Source organism: Glossina fuscipes, unplaced genomic scaffold (genome assembly GCF_014805625.2).
Source record: "Glossina fuscipes isolate IAEA_lab_2018 unplaced genomic scaffold, Yale_Gfus_2 0, whole genome shotgun sequence".
Taxonomy (NCBI): domain Eukaryota; kingdom Metazoa; phylum Arthropoda; class Insecta; order Diptera; family Glossinidae; genus Glossina; species Glossina fuscipes.
The window spans coordinates 41759959-41782869 of record NW_023998414.1 but is presented as its reverse complement, the minus strand read 5'-3'; the positions used below and the strand labels follow the sequence as shown (position 1 = coordinate 41782869).

The window sequence follows — 22911 nt, the reverse complement described above, 5'->3', positions numbered from 1 at the left end:
CTCTATAATATGGGCGGCCGCAGTTGATTTCTTCTATTTTCAAAATAAAAGTTTTTGTCGTATAGGCATGTAGGCGTTGTAGGCGTGCCCTTTGAAAAGTTTAGCTCGGTTCCAAATTCTTTTGCGAATTTGCCGGCGATATTTTCATTTTCGCTAACGGGAGAATGTTTACCATATATATACTACAAAGTTACGCAAACAGACAGATGGACACTCAGTCAATTTATTTTAAAACTATTCGTGTGATATCCAAAATTTGATTCAAGACATTACGAGAATAGCCAGATGAATGCATTCATTTAAGAGAAAACATGAGAAAAAGGGACAACGAGAGAATCCGCTTCTCCCTCTCGTGCACTGAAATCATCTAAGAAATTAAAGGCGCTTCAAGTCAATTTATAAATGCATTTGCGGAGAAAAAGTAAAATAATAATAGAAAAATATACCTGAAGGATCAGTTAGTTATTACCTTGAGAGGAGCGTAGTAATTACGAAAACTTTAGGTTAAAATTTCAGTTTTAAGGCATTCTTTCCACTTTGCATCACAAGTGGCAGAAAGTGGCAAATGCTGTGGCATTCACCTCCATGAACGTGTTAATGTTTACATGTTTTGTGATGAGTTCTTCATTGAACCTTCTTTCCGCTAATACGGTGCTTGTTGTGCCTATCTGCTCTTTGTCTGCTAACTCAACAGTTCATGTAAAGCTACATTTTTTCTGACTTTGAGAATATCTTCAACTAGCCCACCATGCCATAAATTGATCCACAAGTGAGTCAAATGGATGGAAATCCTCTGCTGGTAGCCCTTAATGTTTTTTTTTTTTTCCCATTTGAATGTGAACTTGAATCACTAGACATTTTTTCTTCAATTGTTTGCCTCCTGGGGACACTTATGACAATCGTAAATTCGATCTGCATGTTTTTGACAATGATTTAGATAATTGGAAAAAGTTGTCTCGTTGCAAGAGCTTTACTGAAGATATAGAAAATTATTAAGACATAACCTCAAAAAACTAAACAAAGGTAAGATGCTTCGTTGAACACACATTGTATAGAGTATGGCTGCGTGACTATATATATATATGTGGGTTCCCAGCATCTGCAGCAAGCAGTAAGATGAATATTTTTTTTTTTTTTAATTTTTTTCTTTCTTTGTCCATTTTAATTATTTCGAGAACTCCAAGCGTTTTTTTTTTTTTTTTGAAAGTGGACCTGTTTGAAGCGTAAGAAGCGTGCGACAGACTTTAAAAATACTATCCAAGTTGATGGGTTGATAAGGTCACTAACCATGTACAACGTCTTTAAAGTCCTTTTTTTAATAAAGTCTTTACTGGTTTTTCCTCCCCTTTTTTTTTCTTTTTTTTGGCAATTTGCTTTTAGTAACAATATCAAGAAAATTTGTAGTAAACACACAACGAAACGCAAATGTCAAAAGTGTGTTATAAAAAGAACGCATCAGACAATAAATTGACATTTCTCTTAATAATGTGACAAAAACAGATATGACAAAAATAAATACATAAATAAAACAAAAAATTGACAATTTTGCAGACGAAACAATGAAACACGAAGAGAAATATTATCGACAATATTTTATATAATAAGACACATTTCTGCTTCTAGTCAAATATGAAATTATTTCGAATAAGAATAATAAGTTAGTGTGAGCGAGGATAAGGCGTGGATAGTGGAAACGGAATATTTCCAATGTATTGTTATGGTATAAACAAAATTTTGATATTGTTTTTGGAAAATTCTTTGTATTTTACAAAATTTAATCCCGTTTATTTTCAAGCTTCAAGCTCTACTATGCACTTGAAATGTTGCTTCGTTGTTGTTTAGTTTTTTTACATTTTATACCTTACAAGTGCAGCTATAGTTGTTAAGCATCAAGGGGAAGACAAAACGTAATCAAGGAAATCAAAGTCATTTGGGCGGGACGGGGATGGAAAGGAGGAATTAAATCCATCCACATTCATATAACAATCGTTTGCAAAAATGTCATATTTTATATTTCTTTACTTTTCCATTATATACATATACATATACATATACATATAAAAAGATATATATGTATCAATTTTTTTTTTTTTTTTTTTTTAGAGAGAACCACTAACATTTCCATTATCGTTGAACGTTTCAAATGATGTTGTTTAACACTTGAGAGTATTGTGTTTGCGAAAGCTCCTATTTTCATGCTTTTACTCTTTAAAATACTTCTTCCTTAATATTTAACAGTTAAATACACTGAGAGAAAGTTTACATAAAATCGATGCAAGAGAAGATTATCTCTGTAATGCGATGCAATGTAATCTTGTATTAAAAACATGATCTGTTATTGTTCTAAAATGAATTATATCAGACACTCCAGTCAACGTTGAAAGGAAGGGAAAGCAAGCAAACTGAACAAATAAAGAAACGCACGGAACAGAAATGTCGATTAAATAAAGATAAGCTGAAATAAAAAAATTCGAAAATTTCGGAAAAAAAAAAAATCAAAAAAAAGGAGAGAAAATAGAAGGAATAACTTGTCTCCATATACACTCATACCGTAATTAGATCACTCAGCTAAGCGGTCGAGCCGCTGTAAAGTTTTAAAAAAATTAGATTTTTGTTTTGCCATTTAAATGCACGCTTTGGACCTTCTAGAATATGTGCGAAAAAATTTCATTACCCGACAAAAATGTTTTCGTTGAAACTATTGGAAGCTACCTTTCAAACGCGATAACACACCCTTGTTGTGTCATATGAATTGCAGCTGGGAAGTTGCAGCTCAATGTCTCGCCTTTTGAACTGCTCTCTCCTCTAATGGACTGATCGGATGCCTTTGGAAAAGCTTCATGCTTTATTCAATAACATTTCCAAAAAAAAAAAAATATCTTGGTGCGGTTTCTTCAACCTTCGAATAGACATGAGGCTGAGAGCGATTCTGAAATTTTCATTGCTTCTCTTAAGAAATTAAAAGTTTTGGGAAAAATATTTGGTCTTTGAAGTTCATTATGGATCCATCTACGGAACTATACTATATTTTTTTATCATATTTTCCGTCATTTCGTAACGTATCAAGTGTAACACGTACGCTTGCGTCTTTGACAGAGTTGCAGCAAAAAAGGCACTTTCGAGCAATAAAATCGTCGAAGAGAGAGACCGTAAGAGGAATATTTGAACATGCAAGAGCAGTTTAATAATGCTGGAATAGCGAACAGTAAATTTGGTCTCTCACGCATTCTAAATCCATTTCTCTCGGAATATGATTTTTCAAAACGGCACAAAGCATAACTCAAACAATTTTCACTTCTTTCGTTCGAGTTTTTTTCGATAAGTTCAATTAGTTTAAACATTTTTTTTTATCAATTAGAGAGTGCCGTGTGTGCTTTTGGTCAAAAATTGCACTTTTCTTCCAAACACTCGCCATTTATACAAAAGTCAATATTTCTAAAAATCTCTACGTATTTCTCTAGTTAGTCTATTTCCGATTTTCGTTTTTCAATTTAAATTTGGGCCAGCTGTGCTGTGTGCCGCCTAGTCCGTTAAGCGAAATATGTGTCTAGAGGATGGCTGCGTTGTTGCCAATTTTTAATATTTTAGCAAAATGTTTCCTTTTCCTTAATCCTCCAACGTACACTTAATAATCTCCACAATCACTATCTTTCATTTTAATGCTCGGGCATTCTTTTTTTCATATTATGTTTTGCGTTATATATACGCTGATGGACATTGCAGTTTTAAGGTATTTACGTTTACATAGCATGTTACATTTATAAGTTTATCTATTCATAATGCATAGAAAAATTGTTTCATTTTCGATTTTTTTTCGATTTGAGATCTCGATTACTGATAAGATTTTCTGCAAGTGTACCTCAGCGCTGTGAAAAGAAGAAAGAAAATAGAAGTTTGGCATTTTTTCTTTTATTTTCCGCTCAAGTTTTTAAACAATTTTTTTTTTTATTTTTTTATTTTTTTGCATGAAACATAAGGAATTATGACAAAAAGTGCATTCAAGTGTAAAGTAAACATGACGCGTCATTACGACAATAACAATGACAATAGCAATTGCAGAAGTAAAACTTTTAAAGGGCTATAGATAAATGCATTCATAAACGTGTTACATTACAAATCATAAATTAGAAACTGAAGTGGGGGGGGGGGGACGGACGGACGGACGGACGGACACGGTCGGTCGGTCAAGATATGAAATTGAAACATTTCTTCTCGAAGACCCAATATAAAACTCAGCCTAAATTGGCCGAGTGCGCAAGGGATCTCGGCTAACTACCCAGTGGTCGTGGGTTCATATTTCAAATGCCGTCGATTTCTCAACAAAACCAATAGCCTTAGGTGCTAGTTTTACAATTTATAATAATAATAGTAATAAATTAAGAATTGTTTTGAGTGTCCCCCAAAAAGGCAAAAGCAAACTTAAATACCCGAAAACCGTCAAATCCTTAATTAATTGTGGGCTCATTTAGTATAGCGACAAATAAAATGTTGCGGTATTAGCTATCGCGTACACTATTATGTTCATGTTTGAAGGATGGCCTATATCATCGTATTCCACGTATCTATAAAGTAAGTACCGTAGGCTCTTAAAAATGCATATATTTTTGCTTAACTTGGAATTTCATATCTTCATATATCCAGTCCATCCGCATTCTTCTCTTAAAATCTTTAACATTTTGTCGGAAATATTTGCATTTTTACACCCATGACCTAGAATGTTTGCAACGCCCATAGACCCCGCAAACTATTTATAATCTTCAAATTTCGATTTAAACGTGTCTGTCTGTCCATCCGTGTAAAGTTTGTTATGAATATTTTTCTGACCGTAGAAGTGACGCTATCGATTTCAAATTTGGCAAAAACATTGGGAGTTCTTGCACTTACATTGGTATTTAAAATGGATCAAATCTATCGAACGACACGTCTACAGCACTACGTAAACTGAGAACATCCCTGTTTCTTAAAAGGAACAAAAAATTAGTTTTTTGCCCGTTACTCTTAAACTATTGTAGATAAACCTACATTTGAATGGGTATTCTATGGGCGATGCTGTAGTGCGTCTACAAAAATGCAAACAATTCACCACGCCCATCCATAATTGTAGAGTATGAAAATTTAGTTTTTTTTGCTTTTTTTTTTAGGATCTCGGTGATGGTCATAAAAGATTCGCTCGTAGCTAAATATAATTTTCGTACTTGTTATTTATATGTTTGTTTTGATCAAAAATTACATTTATATATGGATTTTAAGAAGAGATAGGAGATAGGAGTTTTAAATATTTTCGTCTCACCAACTATTCGCAGAAGATTTTGTTATTCAAAATATGCTGAGCTGACCCGCCCTCAATTAACAAAATATTCCAACTTTAATATAAGAGGACGAGTCAGTATGCAAGTGTGTGCACTGTTCATTATTAATTTATTTATTTCTTTCAAACCAATTTTCTTATCTTTAAACGGGGTTCTTGCCATCGGCTCAAAAAGAAAAAAGGTTTTCGATGTGATTGGTAAACAGAGAGTATGTGTCTGTTGTTTTTTATTTGTTTTTCGATGATGATCGCCAGCATATCCGTACGGTGACACGACGGCTATCCAGATGACTGATGAAAGTCCAAATACCAAAGAATTTATGCGGCCTACGCATGAATGACGGTAGAGGGAACTTGCGGTTCCATGCGATAAACAAATGTCTCTCTTCAATCGATCTCTACTTGTGCCCACAATTGTTTGCGTTAAGGTTTTCCAAAGCCAATTGTGCAGAGATCCTTACGATTAGTTATCGACTCTTTTTTCAAGGTCATGATTGAGTACCGACCCTTATGAGCTATAAAGATTTGTAATCATTTGCTTTCTGAATGAAAGTTGATTCTCAAAATTTCTTCTCTTTCAATATAAGCAATCATTCCGTTCCGCTTTTATACCCTACACTACGTATGTGTTATGGATATGTTAAGTTTGTGCGGACAGTTTGTAAGCACAGGCAAAAATAGTTAATATAGTTCTACTTCTTATTATACCAACCATTGATTCAGAATCATTTTCTGAGTTATTTTTGGAATTGATTTGAGGACGTCTGTCCGTCTATCTATCTGCTGCCCACCTATACATTATTGTGTTTTTACATGATATCTCGATAAAAGTTGGCATATTGACAGGCTTCGGCCCTAAGACGATCTCTATTGAACGGATCATATGCAGCTCTGTTGCAAAGAAGTTAAAAGTTTCTCATTTTTAATATATCTTTGAAAAAAATAAATTATATTTTGGCATTTTAAATGACTGTGCAAGAATTTGCATAGTATGGGCCAATTTTTTGAACCCGCTTCATACAAAAATTGCACTAAAAAATTAACCCTTATATCGCAATTAGACCTTAGTTTTAGCGTACAATGATGAAAATTGATAGGAGTCAGTGATTGGACATAGACACTTAGAACGCAAAGTTTGGATTACATAGTTGTACCATTTCTGGTTTTCTTAAAAAGCAACCCTGGTATGAAGATATATTGCAAAGGTTGATGCAGAAGCATGTTAGGCAAAATGTTATCGGCCTCGTCCGATTATATCGTTTTAGAGTGCTCGATTCTGTGTGGGAGAATGTGCTCTCAGAACATAATATCATTCATTTATTGTTGCGAGATGATACTATATTTGGATGCACGAAATTTCATGAGGAAAATCGCTAACGCGAGAAGCGAACTCTTCCGTTTATCGGTGCAACGGAAATGCAGAAAATATGCAATCAACGTAAGGGCGATAAGCCAATTCATTTACCTTCGTATAGAATGCATATGCAAGATGTTTAGAATAAATCCTATTATTGTAATTAAAATTTATTCTCAATTACTTTCGTATACAGATTTGTTCAAATCGTAATGCGTAGCGTCTTCTTACCTTGCAATCTGGCCACAAATGCAGTTGGATTACAACTCATAGTGGATTTTGGCCTTAAATAATTTACATTAAATCCAAAAAAAAAAAAAAGAGAAGAGAAGAGAAGAGAAGAGAAGAAAAAGCATTTGCTTTAAATTTATTGACCTGTGATGCATTTCAAACTTCTGCTATAGGTTTGCCGAAGGTGAACTGCAAAGTCGTCTTCTGTTATTAAGTAATGCAATCTAGTTAGGGCGAGAAAACTGTTACTAATTACTAATGTTTTGTGCAGTATTGATTGGAAGTAATGAAGTAATGCGAACCGCCTTCACAGAAGAATTTCATTTACGATCCCTTTTATGTGACTAAACCTAAGGCCATGATCCTATGTGATATATATACATTTATACGATTTTTTTTTCTCGAATCTTGATAATGATTGATAATATAAATAATAAATTGATTTAAATTATTAGTTAAGCTTACATCGTAAGTTGATCATCTTGCTGGCGTTGTTGGCAACAATTGCGACTGCAGTCATATTTTGTGTAATGTTTTTAAATTTCTGTCTCAGTTTCTGTTTCTGTTTCTGTTTCTTTTACTTTTTGTTTTTGTTTTATTTTTATACGTTATGCTCAATAGAAAAAAATCACACTAAGGATTCACCCTTTTTAGATGATATTAACGCGTAAACTGTAAGTGAGAAAACCGAAAAACTTTTTTGCAGTATTTTAATTATCGCACGACCTTTAATGTGATGTTAAAGTCTTTCAGTAAAAAATTTATTCGTTTCGTTTCACTTGCAATATTGACTAGTTATTCGGCAAAGTTCACTCAGATGGAAACGTTAGAGGACCGATTTTTCTTCTTTATTTTTTTTTATTATTATTAATTTTAAGGGTGGGTTGGGGGAAGGGGTGGTTTTTCTTCTTTTAACTTTTGTGGTAAAAATTTTTATGTTCATATGACTAACGTTTGTGGGATATATGAAAAGTTTGAACTTGAGCTTGATTGATTTTGCAGCCGTGTAGATAAAAGCCGGAGTGTAAATCACTTAATTCTTCCCTTGCTGAGGGTTGAAATTGTGCGCAACGGGAAAAAAACTAAACCAACATAAAAAGGTAAAGCAATTTTGTTTACATAGCTATTTAAATCAGTTAAGATATCTGTACGAGGAGTTCATTTACTTTTAACTCTTACTGGGAATAGGGGTGAGAGTGGGCAGATGGGGCGGCGCCCCCGGATCAGTTTACAAAAACATGAAATTCTATATTTTTGCATACACATTTATATTTTAATAAATTGAAACTAACAATTTCCACGAGAAGATGCCTCAAATACTTGTCATTGTTATTCGAAAGGTGAGTCGAAAAGCGTATTCGATGAGTTAAGGCGAAGCTCGCAATAAATCGAACGAATATAATTTTTTCTTTTTTTATTCACTTTTGCTCTATTCTGTCTATCGTGTAAATTTCGAAGCAGAATAATTTTGTTATTCTGTTGCATTCTTTACAAGAATGGCGAGGCGAGGAGAATCAACATTAACCTTTGCTTTGCAGTAACGAGGATATACTTGTGCTTTCTAACAACAATCAAGAGAAATTGTTTTTACTTGGAAACAAAATAGCCGGCTAGAAGTTCCTTTCATAACCGAAAAGTTAATCCAAATACTGCGAAGGGAGAAACTTACGAGACGTGCAAGCATCTACAAGCAATTACCTCTCTATAGCTCAATTGCAAAATTTCTAAAATCTTTGACTTGAATTTGACTGGACGAAGTTTTTGGGCTTGTAATAGACCATCAGCAGGGACCATTAGGACATTTTATATGATTTTTTCGATTGCGGACTAGAAATCTTACTGGATACGAGCAATGCCGCGAAGTTAAGCCAAAAACAAGCCATTGTTGTCGAAGACAAATTAACCGACAAGAGGGCTGGGTCAATTATATAATATATTGGCCGCTTATTAACTTGCAATGGTTTAGCTGTGTTCGAAAGAATGTAATTGAAATATTTGAGAAATTTAGCCAAGAAAGTAACATTGTTTTTCTGGGAGTGTTAATAATTTTCTCCACTGTAAGACTACTTATCCTTAAGCTTGACAAAAGTCTACACAATGGAGGCAGTTTGAGTCAGTGTGACGAAATCGTAGGCAAACGGAATCCAAATGAACAAAAAAAAGTAAAAATATCTTTGTCAAATGTTGCTTTTCTTTGGAATTTACACGGATAGACGGACATGATTAAAGTGAATTGAAAACTTAGTTGTTCAGAGTTGAACTAAAGTTCTAAAGATTGCTGGTATTTATATTTGTAAGCGTTGCGAATGGAATTACGATGGTCCAATGGCGAGTCCAAAAGCCGGACTAGCCGGAGCCGAATGGTCTTTAATCTGTGCAATGATTCAACCATCAATCAAAAAAAGGGACACATTAACCCTTTAGGAATTTAAAATTTCGATTCAAAATCGAGGACTTGTTTTTTATACCGGACTGATGTTTTTGCAAATATCGAACTAATGCTATCTCTCTCCCTTACTAAGATTACTTGTCTTTCAAACGATTATCATATTAAAGGGCAGCAGGTCAAAATTACATTTCAGATCAGGACCGAGCTGATCGGCCATTGTCAAATCAGGAAAAGCTAATCATGAGGTCAACGTTTTACTAAATAGGCTAGCTATTGAGAAGAGGTAAGCGGCCAAAACAAAATGCACTGCAAACTTTGAACGTAAGTTAATTGTATTCTCGTAAACGAGCTCTTATGAAAAGGCTTTGACTGATTTATTTTTTTTGTGTAAATGAAAAATTTATTTTTGACATTTCGCCTTCATCTCCTCCCACCTGCCCCTACGTTTTTTGTTTTTGTTTTTGTTTTTTTTTTTTTTTTTTGTGGGGACCCCAACATATACATATATAAATATTTTGATTACACATCATCATCATCATCATCTTTAAGCTAAAAATATAATTTCTACTTTAACACAATTGTTTTTGTTTTTTAGTTTTTCGTCTCTTTACTCTTTGGTGCGTTTAAGCGTTTGCGATATCCCGTTAAACCGTTATGCACTTAACGAAGGCCAGGCGATAACTAAAAACTCTAGGAATATTTTTCAAGTTGTAATGTTTTCTAAAAGAAGAAAAATTACGCACAACTGACATTATCTCTGTGTATGCTTTTGTATATGTAAAATATATGGAGAAACTCGTGAATACACCACCAACTCTCGCTTGCTATGAATCGAATGGTAATAGTGGTGTGGAGTATTAGTTGTGTTTTTGTTCTTGTTGTATATGATAGCGCGCGGTGGTGTTATTATTCCCAGCTAAATTACGGTTGGTTGGCTGGACGGCTGCCTGGCTGACTGCCTGAGTGTGCACTTTTCAAAGAAGGCAAAAAATTAGAAAAACGACACAAAGACAAAAATAAACAGAAAAAGAAAATCGAAAACATAGCCACAATGATTAGACTAAAAAAGAGCCGAAAACTTCCAAAGGGAAATTTATAGATTTTAGAAGGATTTTGAGAAAATTTTCCGTTTTCTTTAATAAATAGTTTTAATAAAAATGCAATTTTTTTTTTATCCATTATTATAAACGATTAAAGTATACAACTGATGTGGTCCGGCAGTCCCCATAAAGATTAATCTTGAAATTCTATTATCACTTGCTTACAAATGCCAACTAAGATAGTTAATTATCATAAAACTTATTTATTATTATTATAAACGGCTTTTGATGTTGCTGTAAACCCTCATCATAACCACAGATTTAATTTGTCATTTTCATTCGATGTTCGAGTTCTAGTAGGAATATTTGCAATAGTTAACCTTAAATTAGATACAGTTTTCTTGCACTTTTCATTATAAAGCGGTGTACCGATATGTACGCAAGATTTGAGTTAAATCGCGAAAAGTTTTATTTAATTATTTAATTGCAATATTTTTTATTGAATCATCGGGAAAATAATCTCTACATGATGTAGGTGGCCAACTTTGATCACCGAAACGAGGGAGTACACGACCAGAGAATGTCTGATGCGTTGGTTGAATAGTTTTACGGGATGGATGGGAGTTGAAACCACGTGTCACTCACTGGCTTATCATAGCGCGACATGGAGCACCAGTAACAGTCAACGCTTTATTTTCAAAAAAGCATGGTCCAACGATGCCTCCTACAGTCCAGAATGCCCACCATTCAAAGAACTAACATCGCTATACATGGTGGTCGTTAGACTTGAGTTCTTCGGTCAATAGAAGTTTATAAGCCTGGCGACGCAAATCTTTAGTGAGCTAACACTTGAGAGAGCTTGTCTAAATTTGAAATTCTTGTTCACGATGCCGAATTGATGTTGGTGCACGCTCTACCTCGATATTAACAATTGGACCAACCAGTCTTTCTTTTATTCTCTGTTTTGCAATTATTCTCTGCACCGTTGACGAAGCACCATATTTTTTACGAAGTTTGCACACTGTGGCTGTCATATATTCATAATTTTTTGGAAATATTGTTCAACAATCAAAATGCGTTGCTTCCGCGTGATATGCTTCATTTTCACTAATCCTAAATTGTTTTTTTTTTTTTTTTGGTAAACACTTTATCGCACAAATGGCGGCAACACTAAGAAATATACATTTGATCGACCGAACTAACTTGGGATTCTGAGTTATCGCAGTCAATACAAATAACTTGACTTACCCCAAACAATAGCAAAATATATATATATTGATCTTTATATTTGTGTTCTAGGGATTTATTAAATATAGAAAGTTCGATTGAAAATGGGCCTTGAGTTACCCGTCTTTCAAAAACGGTCCTGTTTTTCAATTTTCTTTTTCGATTTGTTATTCCGTTTATCAAAAATGTATTGTACATACTTTTAGGCGCCATCATCGCATGATGATTCATTTGATGTAATTTTCATTTATTTATCATCTGATGTATGTTTACTGAAATGTTTGGAGATTTCCGGAAAAGAAGAAAAAAAAAAAAAAATGCTGCAGATCTCATAAAAAAAAAAAAGAAGTAATTTTTCTTGTTGTTCACTCACTACTATCAACTGTCATGTACAAATGGCTAACAATGACATGTACACACTTAGATACATGTGTCTCGCATGTCGTGGGGGTAGAGAATGAAAAATTCGCCAACATCACAGGCAACCAAGAGCAACAACATCATTATTCATGCGAGTTTTTCATATAGCATATGGGATTTGCTGTTGATTCTTAAGCTCTTCACTCTCCGCTCTTATGCTTTTATTTTTAATCTATTTATGCGTGTTTATCCCGCTGTCACAATTTGTTTATTTGTTTGCTTGTATAGGTGAAGAGCGTCTCGTCTTCAAAGATTTTCTATACATTTAATTATTTGTTTAAAAAAAAAAATAAATATGTATTCAAAAACACTATAAAAGCAATAAATGTAAGTAAGTAATAAAAAATCTTTTTAGAAAAATTAGAAAAATATTTCAAAATTTTGCGCGTCGTGTGTTTCTTTCTGTCCTTTTCTTTTTTTTTTCTCTTTATTACGCATTTATATATAATGTCTGATACAAGGCAGACGCCCAGACTGGATGTCGGCCAATTGCTTAAAGTCTGCATATTAGACATAACATTATCATTATTGATACATGACACGGCGTCTAAGTGTTGCAAAAGAATATATTAATGAATTGTTATTATACGAGGCAATGTTTTCTCCTTATCTTTAAATGGTTAATCAACAATATTTTAAAGCAAAAACGTAACAAAATTATTAATGACAATAACAATGACAATAATGATAATAATAATAATAATAATAATAATAATAATAACAACAATAACAGGTAAGCAATATTTTATTTGACTCTGGCTGAATATATTTGTAATCGCCAGCATTATCATTGAAAAAAGTCGACGGGAAGACGTACAAAAAGTGAAGTTTTATAGTGGGCACGGTCGAGTTCCTTTATTTTCGATCCATACGATCACCCGCCTGGAAATTTTTATTGCTCCTGCTTATAAGTACGAAGGAAAAAACCCAGGCATGTTTGGCTTTGAAATAGAAGTGTGCTCAGTATAGGCGTGTCTTTTGACCCTTACGTCTCAATTTTAATATTAATTTGCGGCGATAATTACCGCACATATCTACCTACAGGAACAGATAGAAATGCTCAAGTCGATTCAGATCTCAATCAAGAACATATATGCACTTTACAACACCTATGGAGCTTTCTTTTGGGCAGTGTGGATACATCGACAAAACGAATCTATCCGTATCGTTCCGTAGTGTGTGTACACAAAAAAGGAACAACTTAATCGAAACTTTTTAATGATAGTAAAGAAACGATAGCTATTACGAAGAGTATCTACTGAATTAAAAGGGACTTCGAACTGACTAGAGAAAATGCGAAAAAAACTGAGGTCTTCTCCAGGCGCTCCGTAAAGACTGCTTGTGTCAAATGAATCCCAGCTGCTGGGAAATTGTTGCTTAATGTCTTCTCTGATTTCTAACTTCTTCCAACATTAAGAAATTGAAGAAAATAATTGCAAGCAAAAGTCATACGTTCATGTGTACTTTCGTCGAGACGACCGTCGTATGCATATGAGGCCAAAACCGATTCGATAGGAGTCAATGGTTTTGCCAAAAAATTACAAGCGCATCGTACAGATTATCATTAGTGAATCTTTTTAAAACACACTGTTGCAATTTGGTGGTATACTCAGTTTTTCGAAACGTTCGCAACACCCAGAAGGAAGCCTCAGACACGTTACAAAATGTATGTATCCTTGCTCTTCATCAAACACCGAGTCAATGTGAGTATGTCCATTTGTCCGTTTCTTTCTCTGCGTAATGCCGTAATGCAGTAAAAATATCAAAAGTTCTTGCATAGTTAATTAATATTGAAAATAGGCGGACTCGGTGAAAAGATGCACACAACTGGAAAGCCTTTCGCTTTTTCGAAGTTGTTCGCTCATTGCTTAGAAACTGCAATGGAAGCAACGCTACGTTATGTGGGGGATTGCATAATGCGTCTATGCAAATTGTTAAAGTAATCACGACCACCAAATTTTATCGAGTATTGACATTTATTTGTTTTGTCATATAAAGGTTTTGGAAAAAAATGAATTTATAACATATTATAAAATTAAGCAGGCGTGGCCGATTTTTCCTATTTCTATAGAGGTACCACCACATTACCTATACAATACGCGTTCAGGTTTTTGTAAATTTGCCTGCTGTAGTTCGTGCGTAATGAGCGAAAAACCATGTTTTTATTTTTTTTCAAAAAAGTTCTTTTCAGGTTATGTTGTACTGTAGGCGTGTACCTTCACCAAATTGGTCCATTTTCAATAGCAACTTGCCAAATTTGAAGTCGATGACTATGTTTTTGCAGTCTGGGGAATGTTTACAACAGACATTATACAGACGGACGGACGGATGGACATGCATGCTGCATCGATGCAGAATGTGATTTGTGTGGTCCCTGAAGCTTTCTTCTGGGGGTTGAATACATTTTGCCATAATGAATATATCCTTCATTCCATGATGGGTGATGGGTGTAAGAATACACGTAAATGGTTCAGTGATATGACAAAGTTAACATGCAGGCGGGCATCTTACATTGGTGGCTTTAAAATAATTTTCTAAATATAAAAAAAAACTTCATAAAACGTAACATTGACGGATGTATGGTTCATTAATTTACTTGCAGACGCTGTGAAGTAAGCGGTAATAATAATAAAAATACAAAAATCCAAAATAAGTGAAATATTTACTTATAAATAAATGCATTTTTTAAAATCTTTTTTGTTTGCGAATTTAATTATTTATCTTTCCATTCATATATATTTCTTTTCATATATATTTTTTTTTTTTTCGAATTAATTTTTTATTAGTGCGCCAATGTGTATTTATTTATTTCTTTATTTTCATTATGTAATTATTCAATGAAAATAATTATTTAAATGTTGTTATTATTATTCCCCTTCCCACCTGTGATGCAAGTTTGTATATCAAGTTTGTGAAAATGTATCCAGCATCCCGAAGAACTTGGGATAGACTCACATTTTATTACACTTGTTTTCGTTGTCTGTCCGTCTTGTTTTTAGTACACTGTCGAACTTTGGCCCAAGATCGGACATTATTGAAAAAGATTCGATCACTGCCCATGCAATGCGTTGTTATCAGTGGCTGTAGGGTGATATAGGATACTTTATGACCCAATAGGCGCTTTAGTTTTTTTACTTATTTTTCATTATTATTATTAATATTGTGTGTATACGTTTTTAGGTGTCTTTGCTTTTCCCCTTTATTTATTTTTTTTTTCTTTGTTTCTTTAACGTATTCAACACTTAAATAGATTCATTCAATCAGTAGTCAGTTGATGATGATCATCGTGATGATGGCGTTGGATTTTATTTTTATTTCTCTGATTTCTTTTGAAAGAACTGGTACGGCACTCATAATAAACATATTTATAAAAAGTGTTTTTAATTGTTTGATTTCTCTAATTGAAAATGTGTGCCGTCCAGAATAAGCAGCGATGATATCAAAGAATATTTAATTGAATTCTATTTCTTGTGTATAATACTTCCTCGTATTTTTATAATCACCTCCAGAAGATGATACGAGCTTTACTAAATTTTGTTGTTGTTTTCAGCTAAAAAAACATCCTAAATATAAACATTTTATTAAGTCTATGCACAAATAGATGACGAAAAGCAAATAAATTTCAAACGTGAAACGTAAAAAAACGTTCAGAGTAAAGTCAATTTTCCGCCTGATCATCATGGGCGCCAATTCCATTTGAATTGCACAAAATGTCATGAATTTCATTCAAAATAGTAGTGACTAGTCAGTCAGAATCAGACTCAGAACGTGGTTCATTTTCAACTTTGTATCTTTTCTAAAAAGTTTGCCAAGAGTTTTTTGCTTACGAAAATGCACGGTTTCCCTGAGCCACGGTACGGCCTTCGATTACGAAAATGCGGGATTGCTCTACCCATCCATATCGACATAAATTAGCACCTTCGCTTAAGTGGAAGCGGAGGTATAGGGTTCGATTGCGAAAATGTAGGGCTTCCCTACGCCATCCGCATCGACCATCGCTTAAGTGGAGGTGAAAGTAACGGATTCCAAACTTTCGATATATAGGCGAGCGGGAAAACACCTGCCAATGAAATATTTTTGAAATGTAGTTTATATTTAGCAATCATGTGTGCGCAAATAGCCAAAGGATGGTATCGTTTGTTTGGTCTTTCCAAGTAGATTATTATTTCCAATTATTATTAAGCAATTATTCGTGATCTCGAGTCACTTATTCCAAGATATTATGTAAACATTCAACTCCATTACATATAAAAACGAATAAATTATTGTTTGCTTTTGCCATTCCTTTCAAATATCAAATATCAACACCATTCTGTTGAGCAACTCTTGCCTCGTAGGGTAGAGCAGAGAATAGCTCACTTTAAACATAATAATAGGCATCACTTATTGGTCGTCAGATTTGTAGAGATTGTTGGTAGCGCACAAGTCGATACAAGAAAAAAGAACCTTACGATAGACGCTAATGGTGGTTGCTAGAGAGGTTTGCTTATTCCGAAAGTCTATCAAAAGAAGTTACTTGGCATTGTATAGCTTCTCTTCGCCAAGACGTATCTGATGGATAAAATGCATCGCTCCGCTTTTATTATCATAAATTTGGACCAAAAACAAGCTGACGGACACAAGTGAAGAATGAGAAGGGCTTCAGAAACTTTTTAAAGTGACTCGAACGTCTTACGACCATCGATTATATAGATGAAGATGATATAGATATATAACTAGATTCAATAGCACAATTACACAATTTTACAACGTTGATAATGGGTACTAAGAAAGGCCCCGCATTGCACAAAGCCTATCATTTTGATCAGAAATTATTTAAGTGCCACTTGCCCATACTGATAATCTAATGGAATATGTATACAGCCGCCTATGCAGAGAAGGAGATCGGGGAAGCTGCGAAAGCCCAATGGGTGTGTGGCCAATAGATAAGTGTTATGCCTTTATTATCGACTAAGCACTCACCCTAACTACTATCAAGGTAAACTCTACCGTATTGAGTTTTGAACCCGCGAAGGCTGACTTGGTAACCACGATTCTTATCTATTCGGCTATTCATGGGAATAGAGTTTGACCGGGAGGGTAATAATTTCGTCAAGGCATTTGAAAAAAACGACGACTCGTTTTTTTTATTCATCGTTCGCGAATCCATAAATTTGTAATGCTCTCCGATGGGAGGTAGCCTCGATTTTAAATCAAGAATTCCTGGACGGTATTCATTAATTTTGCCTGATTTGAATCGGAGGAGGTTTCAGAAATTTTATTCTTTTACTCTTTTTCCCTTGAGCGCACAAAGGCATGACAAAGCCATGCCTTTGGCTTTCTTTTCATGTCTTTTTACTGAAAATGATTCGTTTTTTAATATTTATAGCCTGAGACCGATTCGACTGGAATTCACTAAAACAATCCTTAGTTGCTTAGTTCGAATATTCCTAAGCGTATTTTATAGAGAAGTTCGAGTACCGTAAACACAAGCCAACATAATTGACAATATTTTGATTATATTTTTGTTTTTCTGTTAGTTGAATTAGAATGAAGAAAATTATTTGAGAATTTTCGTCAATTTTCATATTTTATAGCGAGGAAAGCAAAACAACCCACGCACTGTTTCAATAATCTGTTGTTCTCGGGATTTAGATTGCGCTGCATTCGATATAATGCCATTTGTTTTTTGATGGGACCAAAATAAACGCTCCATTCATATTTTCAATAAACGCATCGTTATAGTTCAGTAATAAATATATACATATGCATTTACGTATACTCTTTTTTTTTTTTATTTTTATTTTTATTTTTATTTTCTCTTGTGTACGTATCATTGAAATTTATTTATAAATTTATTTTTAATGTTTTATTGTATTCTCTTCAACGAAACATTAAAGGTACAATCATATTGTTTTGTTACATTTCTAACAGAAAAAAGTAGGTATCGAAAAATCTATACGATAAGTGTTGGCGTTGGCGTGAGATAGCCATGTCACCCTGTCGTTGCATCCATCTATTAACTACTCTTCTATAATAATATTCACCAAAGTCATTAACGGTGGGATAAAAAGGGAACATTTAAAGCATACAACGCGAGACGAGCTGCGCACAAGTGCCCATTGTCTTGCGCATGGTCGCAATCCATTCACAATTCAAAAAAACGGGAGAGGGACTATTTCAAGACATTTCGTTTAGTAACTTACAAACAACAGATAATACGGCCATGGATATTGCTGCACGCGTCCTAAACTGTTTCGTTCTGCGACTTTTTCTTGTTACCAAAATGGAAAAGACTTATAAAAGGACAAGGTTGTACCACGATTAAGCAGGTAAAGACGAGATGGCTGGAAAGGCTCAAGACTATGTCAAAAAGCTCATATTAGAAACGCGTCGAGAATAGGAAAAAGCGATGGCGCAAGTGTTTCTATATATCTAAGGGGGATTACTTTGAAGGGCACAAACTAGATATTGATGAATATATAAATAGTTTTCGAGAAAAGCATAAAGTCATCTTTTTTTTTGAATATACCTCTTATTAGAGTTGGTGGCGGTTAACCGAGATTTGGCCTGATCACTATCTTTTTTGTTTTTCTCTCACATTGATCCTTAAGTCAAGTAATCCGTAGGATTCTTCACTAGGTTATTATTATTATTATTATTATTATTATTATTATAAATTTAGCCAGAGAATAAATTCTAAGACTAAAGTCTTAAAGCACTAGCATCTAGGGCTATCGGCTTTTTTATTAAAAAACTCTTCCGCACTTGAGGTTTGAACCCACGACTATTGAGTTGCTACGCGAGACTCTTGCCTACTCGGCCACTCAGGCGGATTCCACTAGGTTAAAATCTATACACTATCATGAGAAACTATTTTACAAGTGAAAGTTCTTTTTTATATGACGAATCCCCGAAGGCACGTTCCTAATAAGTGTGGTGGTCACAAAGAAGTAGAGATAGACAGAGATAAGGAATGGCGGAAGTATCGGAATTGTCGTGCCGCAACGGCACTCACTATAGCTGCAAGCATGCATCAATCATAATTAAAGCACAGTCTAATGTACTAAGACATGAAGTTGTATACACCGAGTTGCTAGTCCCGGTGCTTAACTGCTTGGCTTGCGGAACAATTTTTCGCGGCTAATAGGAAGAACCGCCATAGGCTGATTTCTGTAGATTAAATTATGCGATTTGTTACACTACAAAAAATAATTATTTTTCTCGCAATCGCTGTAAGAATATCTCTCTGGTTTGTCGAATTCTAGTTCAATGTTTTAAGTTCATGTTCATGTTCAATTGTTTCAAATTTCTTCTGATCGTAATATTTCTTAAAATCTGTTATCTTTTTGTATTAAAGGGATATAATTTTTGTTTATGTAACAATACCTATTACAGTGACACACGCAGATATGAAGTTTTTTAACGTCATATCGATTCTATGAATCAAAGTGTGAACGTAAGTGTGTCTGTCATTCGCAAGAATTTGGCATTACATGGAACATTCTTAATAAAGACTTGCATATCAAGGCGTATATAATATTGATCTGATGCAAGAACTTAAACCAAATGCCCATTTATTGCGGAGATATTTGAAAAATTTTGCATTAAATTAACTTGAAACTAAAAATATATTATAGCACTTATTTGATCATCCTAGTATACGTATATACATATATATATATATGTATATATATATATTGATTTTGTATATATATATATTTATGTATATATTTAATTTTACCAAATCCGCTTTAGCTGGCGGCAACTGGCGATAAGTATGGTTCAAAAATTTTAAAGATTTTCCTTGCAAGAGAATGTAATATACAGTAGCGCAATAAAGTCTACATTCATTACAAAAGATTACGGTTTCTCTTACTGAAAACTACTATGAGTTGAAGCTGAAAAAAATATATATATATATATATTTCTTAAGAAATAAAAACTGTGTTTTAAATAATAATTCGAGATTTTCTTTGACTTAAAACAAAATAATAAACAAAAAATGTCACAAATAAGTGTACATAGAGCGAAAACACGACACTAGACGTGTCGGGAAAAGGTAAACGTCTTTAGTTAAGGATACTCAGTTTTTGTACTTGCGTTCTTACATTTCAATAATAATTTATTAGCTTAACTCAGTTTCTTTAGTTCTTCTCTTTAAAATGCCACAAAGTATATTAAAAACGTAAACAAGAAAATGTAAACTAGTCGTGCTACTGTTCAAATATAAAAATATAAAAAATTACAATAACACAAATACCATAGGAAATAAGCATCGATCAGGCTGACCAAACAAACTTTTAGACCGTGAACAACGAAATTTTATTAGATTTGCGACAAATTAATCCAAAACTAATGCTATTGATATCGGAAAATATCTGGAAAAATATAAGCAAATTCATAGTATTCAAGCCGAAATCGTTCGAAATATGTTAAGATTCAATGATTCTCATAGCCGCATTCCAAGGGAAAAACCATTTATAAGTGAAATTACTATGATAAACCGCATCGAGTTGCCAAAACTCCACAAAAATGATGAAATAAATTTTTGGGAAAACGTAATCTTTGGCGACGAGCCTAGGTATAGCATACACGGATACGATTGTAAACAAAGATTATGGAGAAAACTTTCTGTTTTTATTAGCACTAAAATGGATCGTTACGTTTATCTCAATCTTTTGAAAACCAAATCTGAACACACATTCGCCACTAAAATGGGTCGTTCGAGCAAATGAATGGAGAACGATGCGAAATATACATCTCTCGTTGTAAAGGAGTGGCTTTTTTTGCAACGTTCCCAAATAGTTACGTTCTTCTTCCCAATCAGCGAATTTCAATGCAATTGTAAGCACAGGAGGATGTATTGGAGAAACCGGTTCGAAGAAGAACAAATGAATTTTCTTATATGGAAGACAATGGAAGAAAGCTTTACTTGGGGAACGGAACAAAATTGGTGTAGGTGGTTCAATTCAATTCAAGGTATTAGTTTCTTCATTTTATCCATAAATAGTATATTAAATTATTGACTGTTACGCCTTGGCTAATCGGATAATTATTTAGATTATTCTAAAGATAGGGTTTTCGAAATCTTCTTAAGTAACATTTCAAAAAATTTAAATTCTCATGCCTTTCAATAGTGATCAAATCGACCAACGATCAAATTTTTACTTCCAATTGTAAATTCTTTTTTGTATTTTTTTTTATTAAAATGATGGCCTACTTTTAGGGATGTTCTATCTAAATGATTATCAAGGTTTGCTGCTGGGCTTTCTTTTTTCTTCTATGTGTTTGTGATTGAAAAGCAGCAAACATTTTACGGAATGCAGCCAATGTATATAAAGATAGAGATACGATGACTTAGTCAAAGTCGTTCAACTATGATAATAAAAAATGAAGTAAAACAAAAAATAAAAAACATTAATCGATTTGATTGATTGAAGATCATCAAGTACTTTTTACAATAATAATAATAATAATAATAATAATAACAATAGTGATAATTATAATGTTATTAAAATTGTTGTTTTTATTTTTCTTGTTCTTGCTATTGTTGTTTTCGTTATTGTATTTAAGCTTACCCACCTTTTTCCTGTAGTTGTCCATTCATAAAATTTTTCTGTAGACAATATTGATAAACAGAAAATCTAATAAAATCGTATAAATTCTATTACACGACATCCACACACAAGCATACATTAAATTAAAAGATTTTTAACTAAATGCACTGAAATTTGTTGCGGCTGTTTATTGAGGAAACTTAAGAACACTTTCTTTCGTTTGCAATTTTTTTTTTTTCTTTTACTATTTATATAAAATATATTTTTATATATCTCTTTAACATTTTCTTTTAGAGTATAATAGTAAAAATCTGTTTTTTACTGCGTTTTTTTTTTTTTTTTTTTTTTTTAATAAAAAAAAAAAAAAAAAATAAGAATTTTATTGACGTTTAGATTTAGCACACAAAAAGTATAAAATGATATATCGAGAAAGAGAAAGGGGGCTGGTGTAAGGAGATGTGAGTGACAGAGAGGCACAAATTAAAAGTTGTGATGAGAGTAGTTAATCTAAGACTACATATATATATATATAAATATATATATATATATATATATATATAGTATTTATCTAAAGCTGGCAATGCCTTTAGTCATGTAACCATACGTTTTACACAAGCAGAGTTGAATTCACTAAACGAAGAAATAATCACTAAATTTTCATGATATGCGTTTTCTTTAAACTTTTCATTTTATTTGCATATGAAGGATTTTCACTCGATAGCCGTCTTTTTTTTTTTTTTTTAGCAACGTTATGTTTTTTAATAAAAAAATTAATTATTTCGTCTTCGTTATCGTCCTTTTCCCTTTTGTTTTATCCTTCCCCGTTCAGGATTTCTCTCTTCTTTTCTGATGTTGTCTTTCGCTGCACATGTTTTGTACCGTAAATTCTCAATGTTTTTGCTATTGCTGCGGTTTTTCTTTGGTTCAGTGTGTGTCAAAAACCTTTAGATAATTTTTTTATTTTATTCGTTTATTTTTATAATTTGGTTGGTGGGTTTTATCTTTCTTTAACATTATATCGTTCATCTAACATGCATTTGGACTTGCCTAATATAATGGCAGGAAATAAATTGTTATATGACTGATTGTAGAATTAAGCGTTTTATTTTTATTTATTAATTTATTTACTAATTGCTTTTCTTTATAAGAAAAACTTTGCGTTGTCGATTTGTTGTTTCGCTTTATAAATTGTTTATAGGAACTTAAAACATTCGTTGTAGAGTGTTTTTTCTTCGTTATAAGAGATTGTTGAGCTCTCGCCACCTCGTTTTAACTTTTATTTCAAATATTGTACGGGTTTCACTCGTTTGAAATTTCAAAATTCTTTTTACTAAATTTTCTTTCAATATATCATTTACGTTTATTTGTTTTTAAATAATTTCAAAAATTTATATCTATATGTA

At 33.2% G+C, this 22911-nt stretch overlaps 1 protein-coding gene across 12 annotated transcripts in view; it reads right to left on the bottom strand.

Annotated features, from left to right (window-relative positions):
- The window catches only part of LOC119644602 (uncharacterized protein CG43867), a 218632-nt gene that overhangs the window by 26699 nt on the left and 169022 nt on the right, over positions 1-22911 (bottom strand). The window contains exons 1-2 of one of the 12 annotated variants that reach the window (XM_038044218.1): positions 9785-9814; positions 7359-7975 (exon numbers count right to left, since the gene is read on the bottom strand). The exons of 8 other annotated variants lie outside the window; for them this stretch is intronic. Coding sequence is in view for 1 of the 4 variants with exons in the window: in XM_038044215.1 (XP_037900143.1) it covers positions 21534-21554 (21 nt within the window). In the remaining 3 variants the exon portion in view is untranslated. Of the gene's footprint in view, positions 1-7358; positions 8068-8185; positions 9759-9784; positions 9815-21533; positions 21765-22911 lie in introns of those variants that run through there. 3 more of the 12 variants (XM_038044216.1, XM_038044217.1, XM_038044215.1) reach the window with 3 other exon arrangements.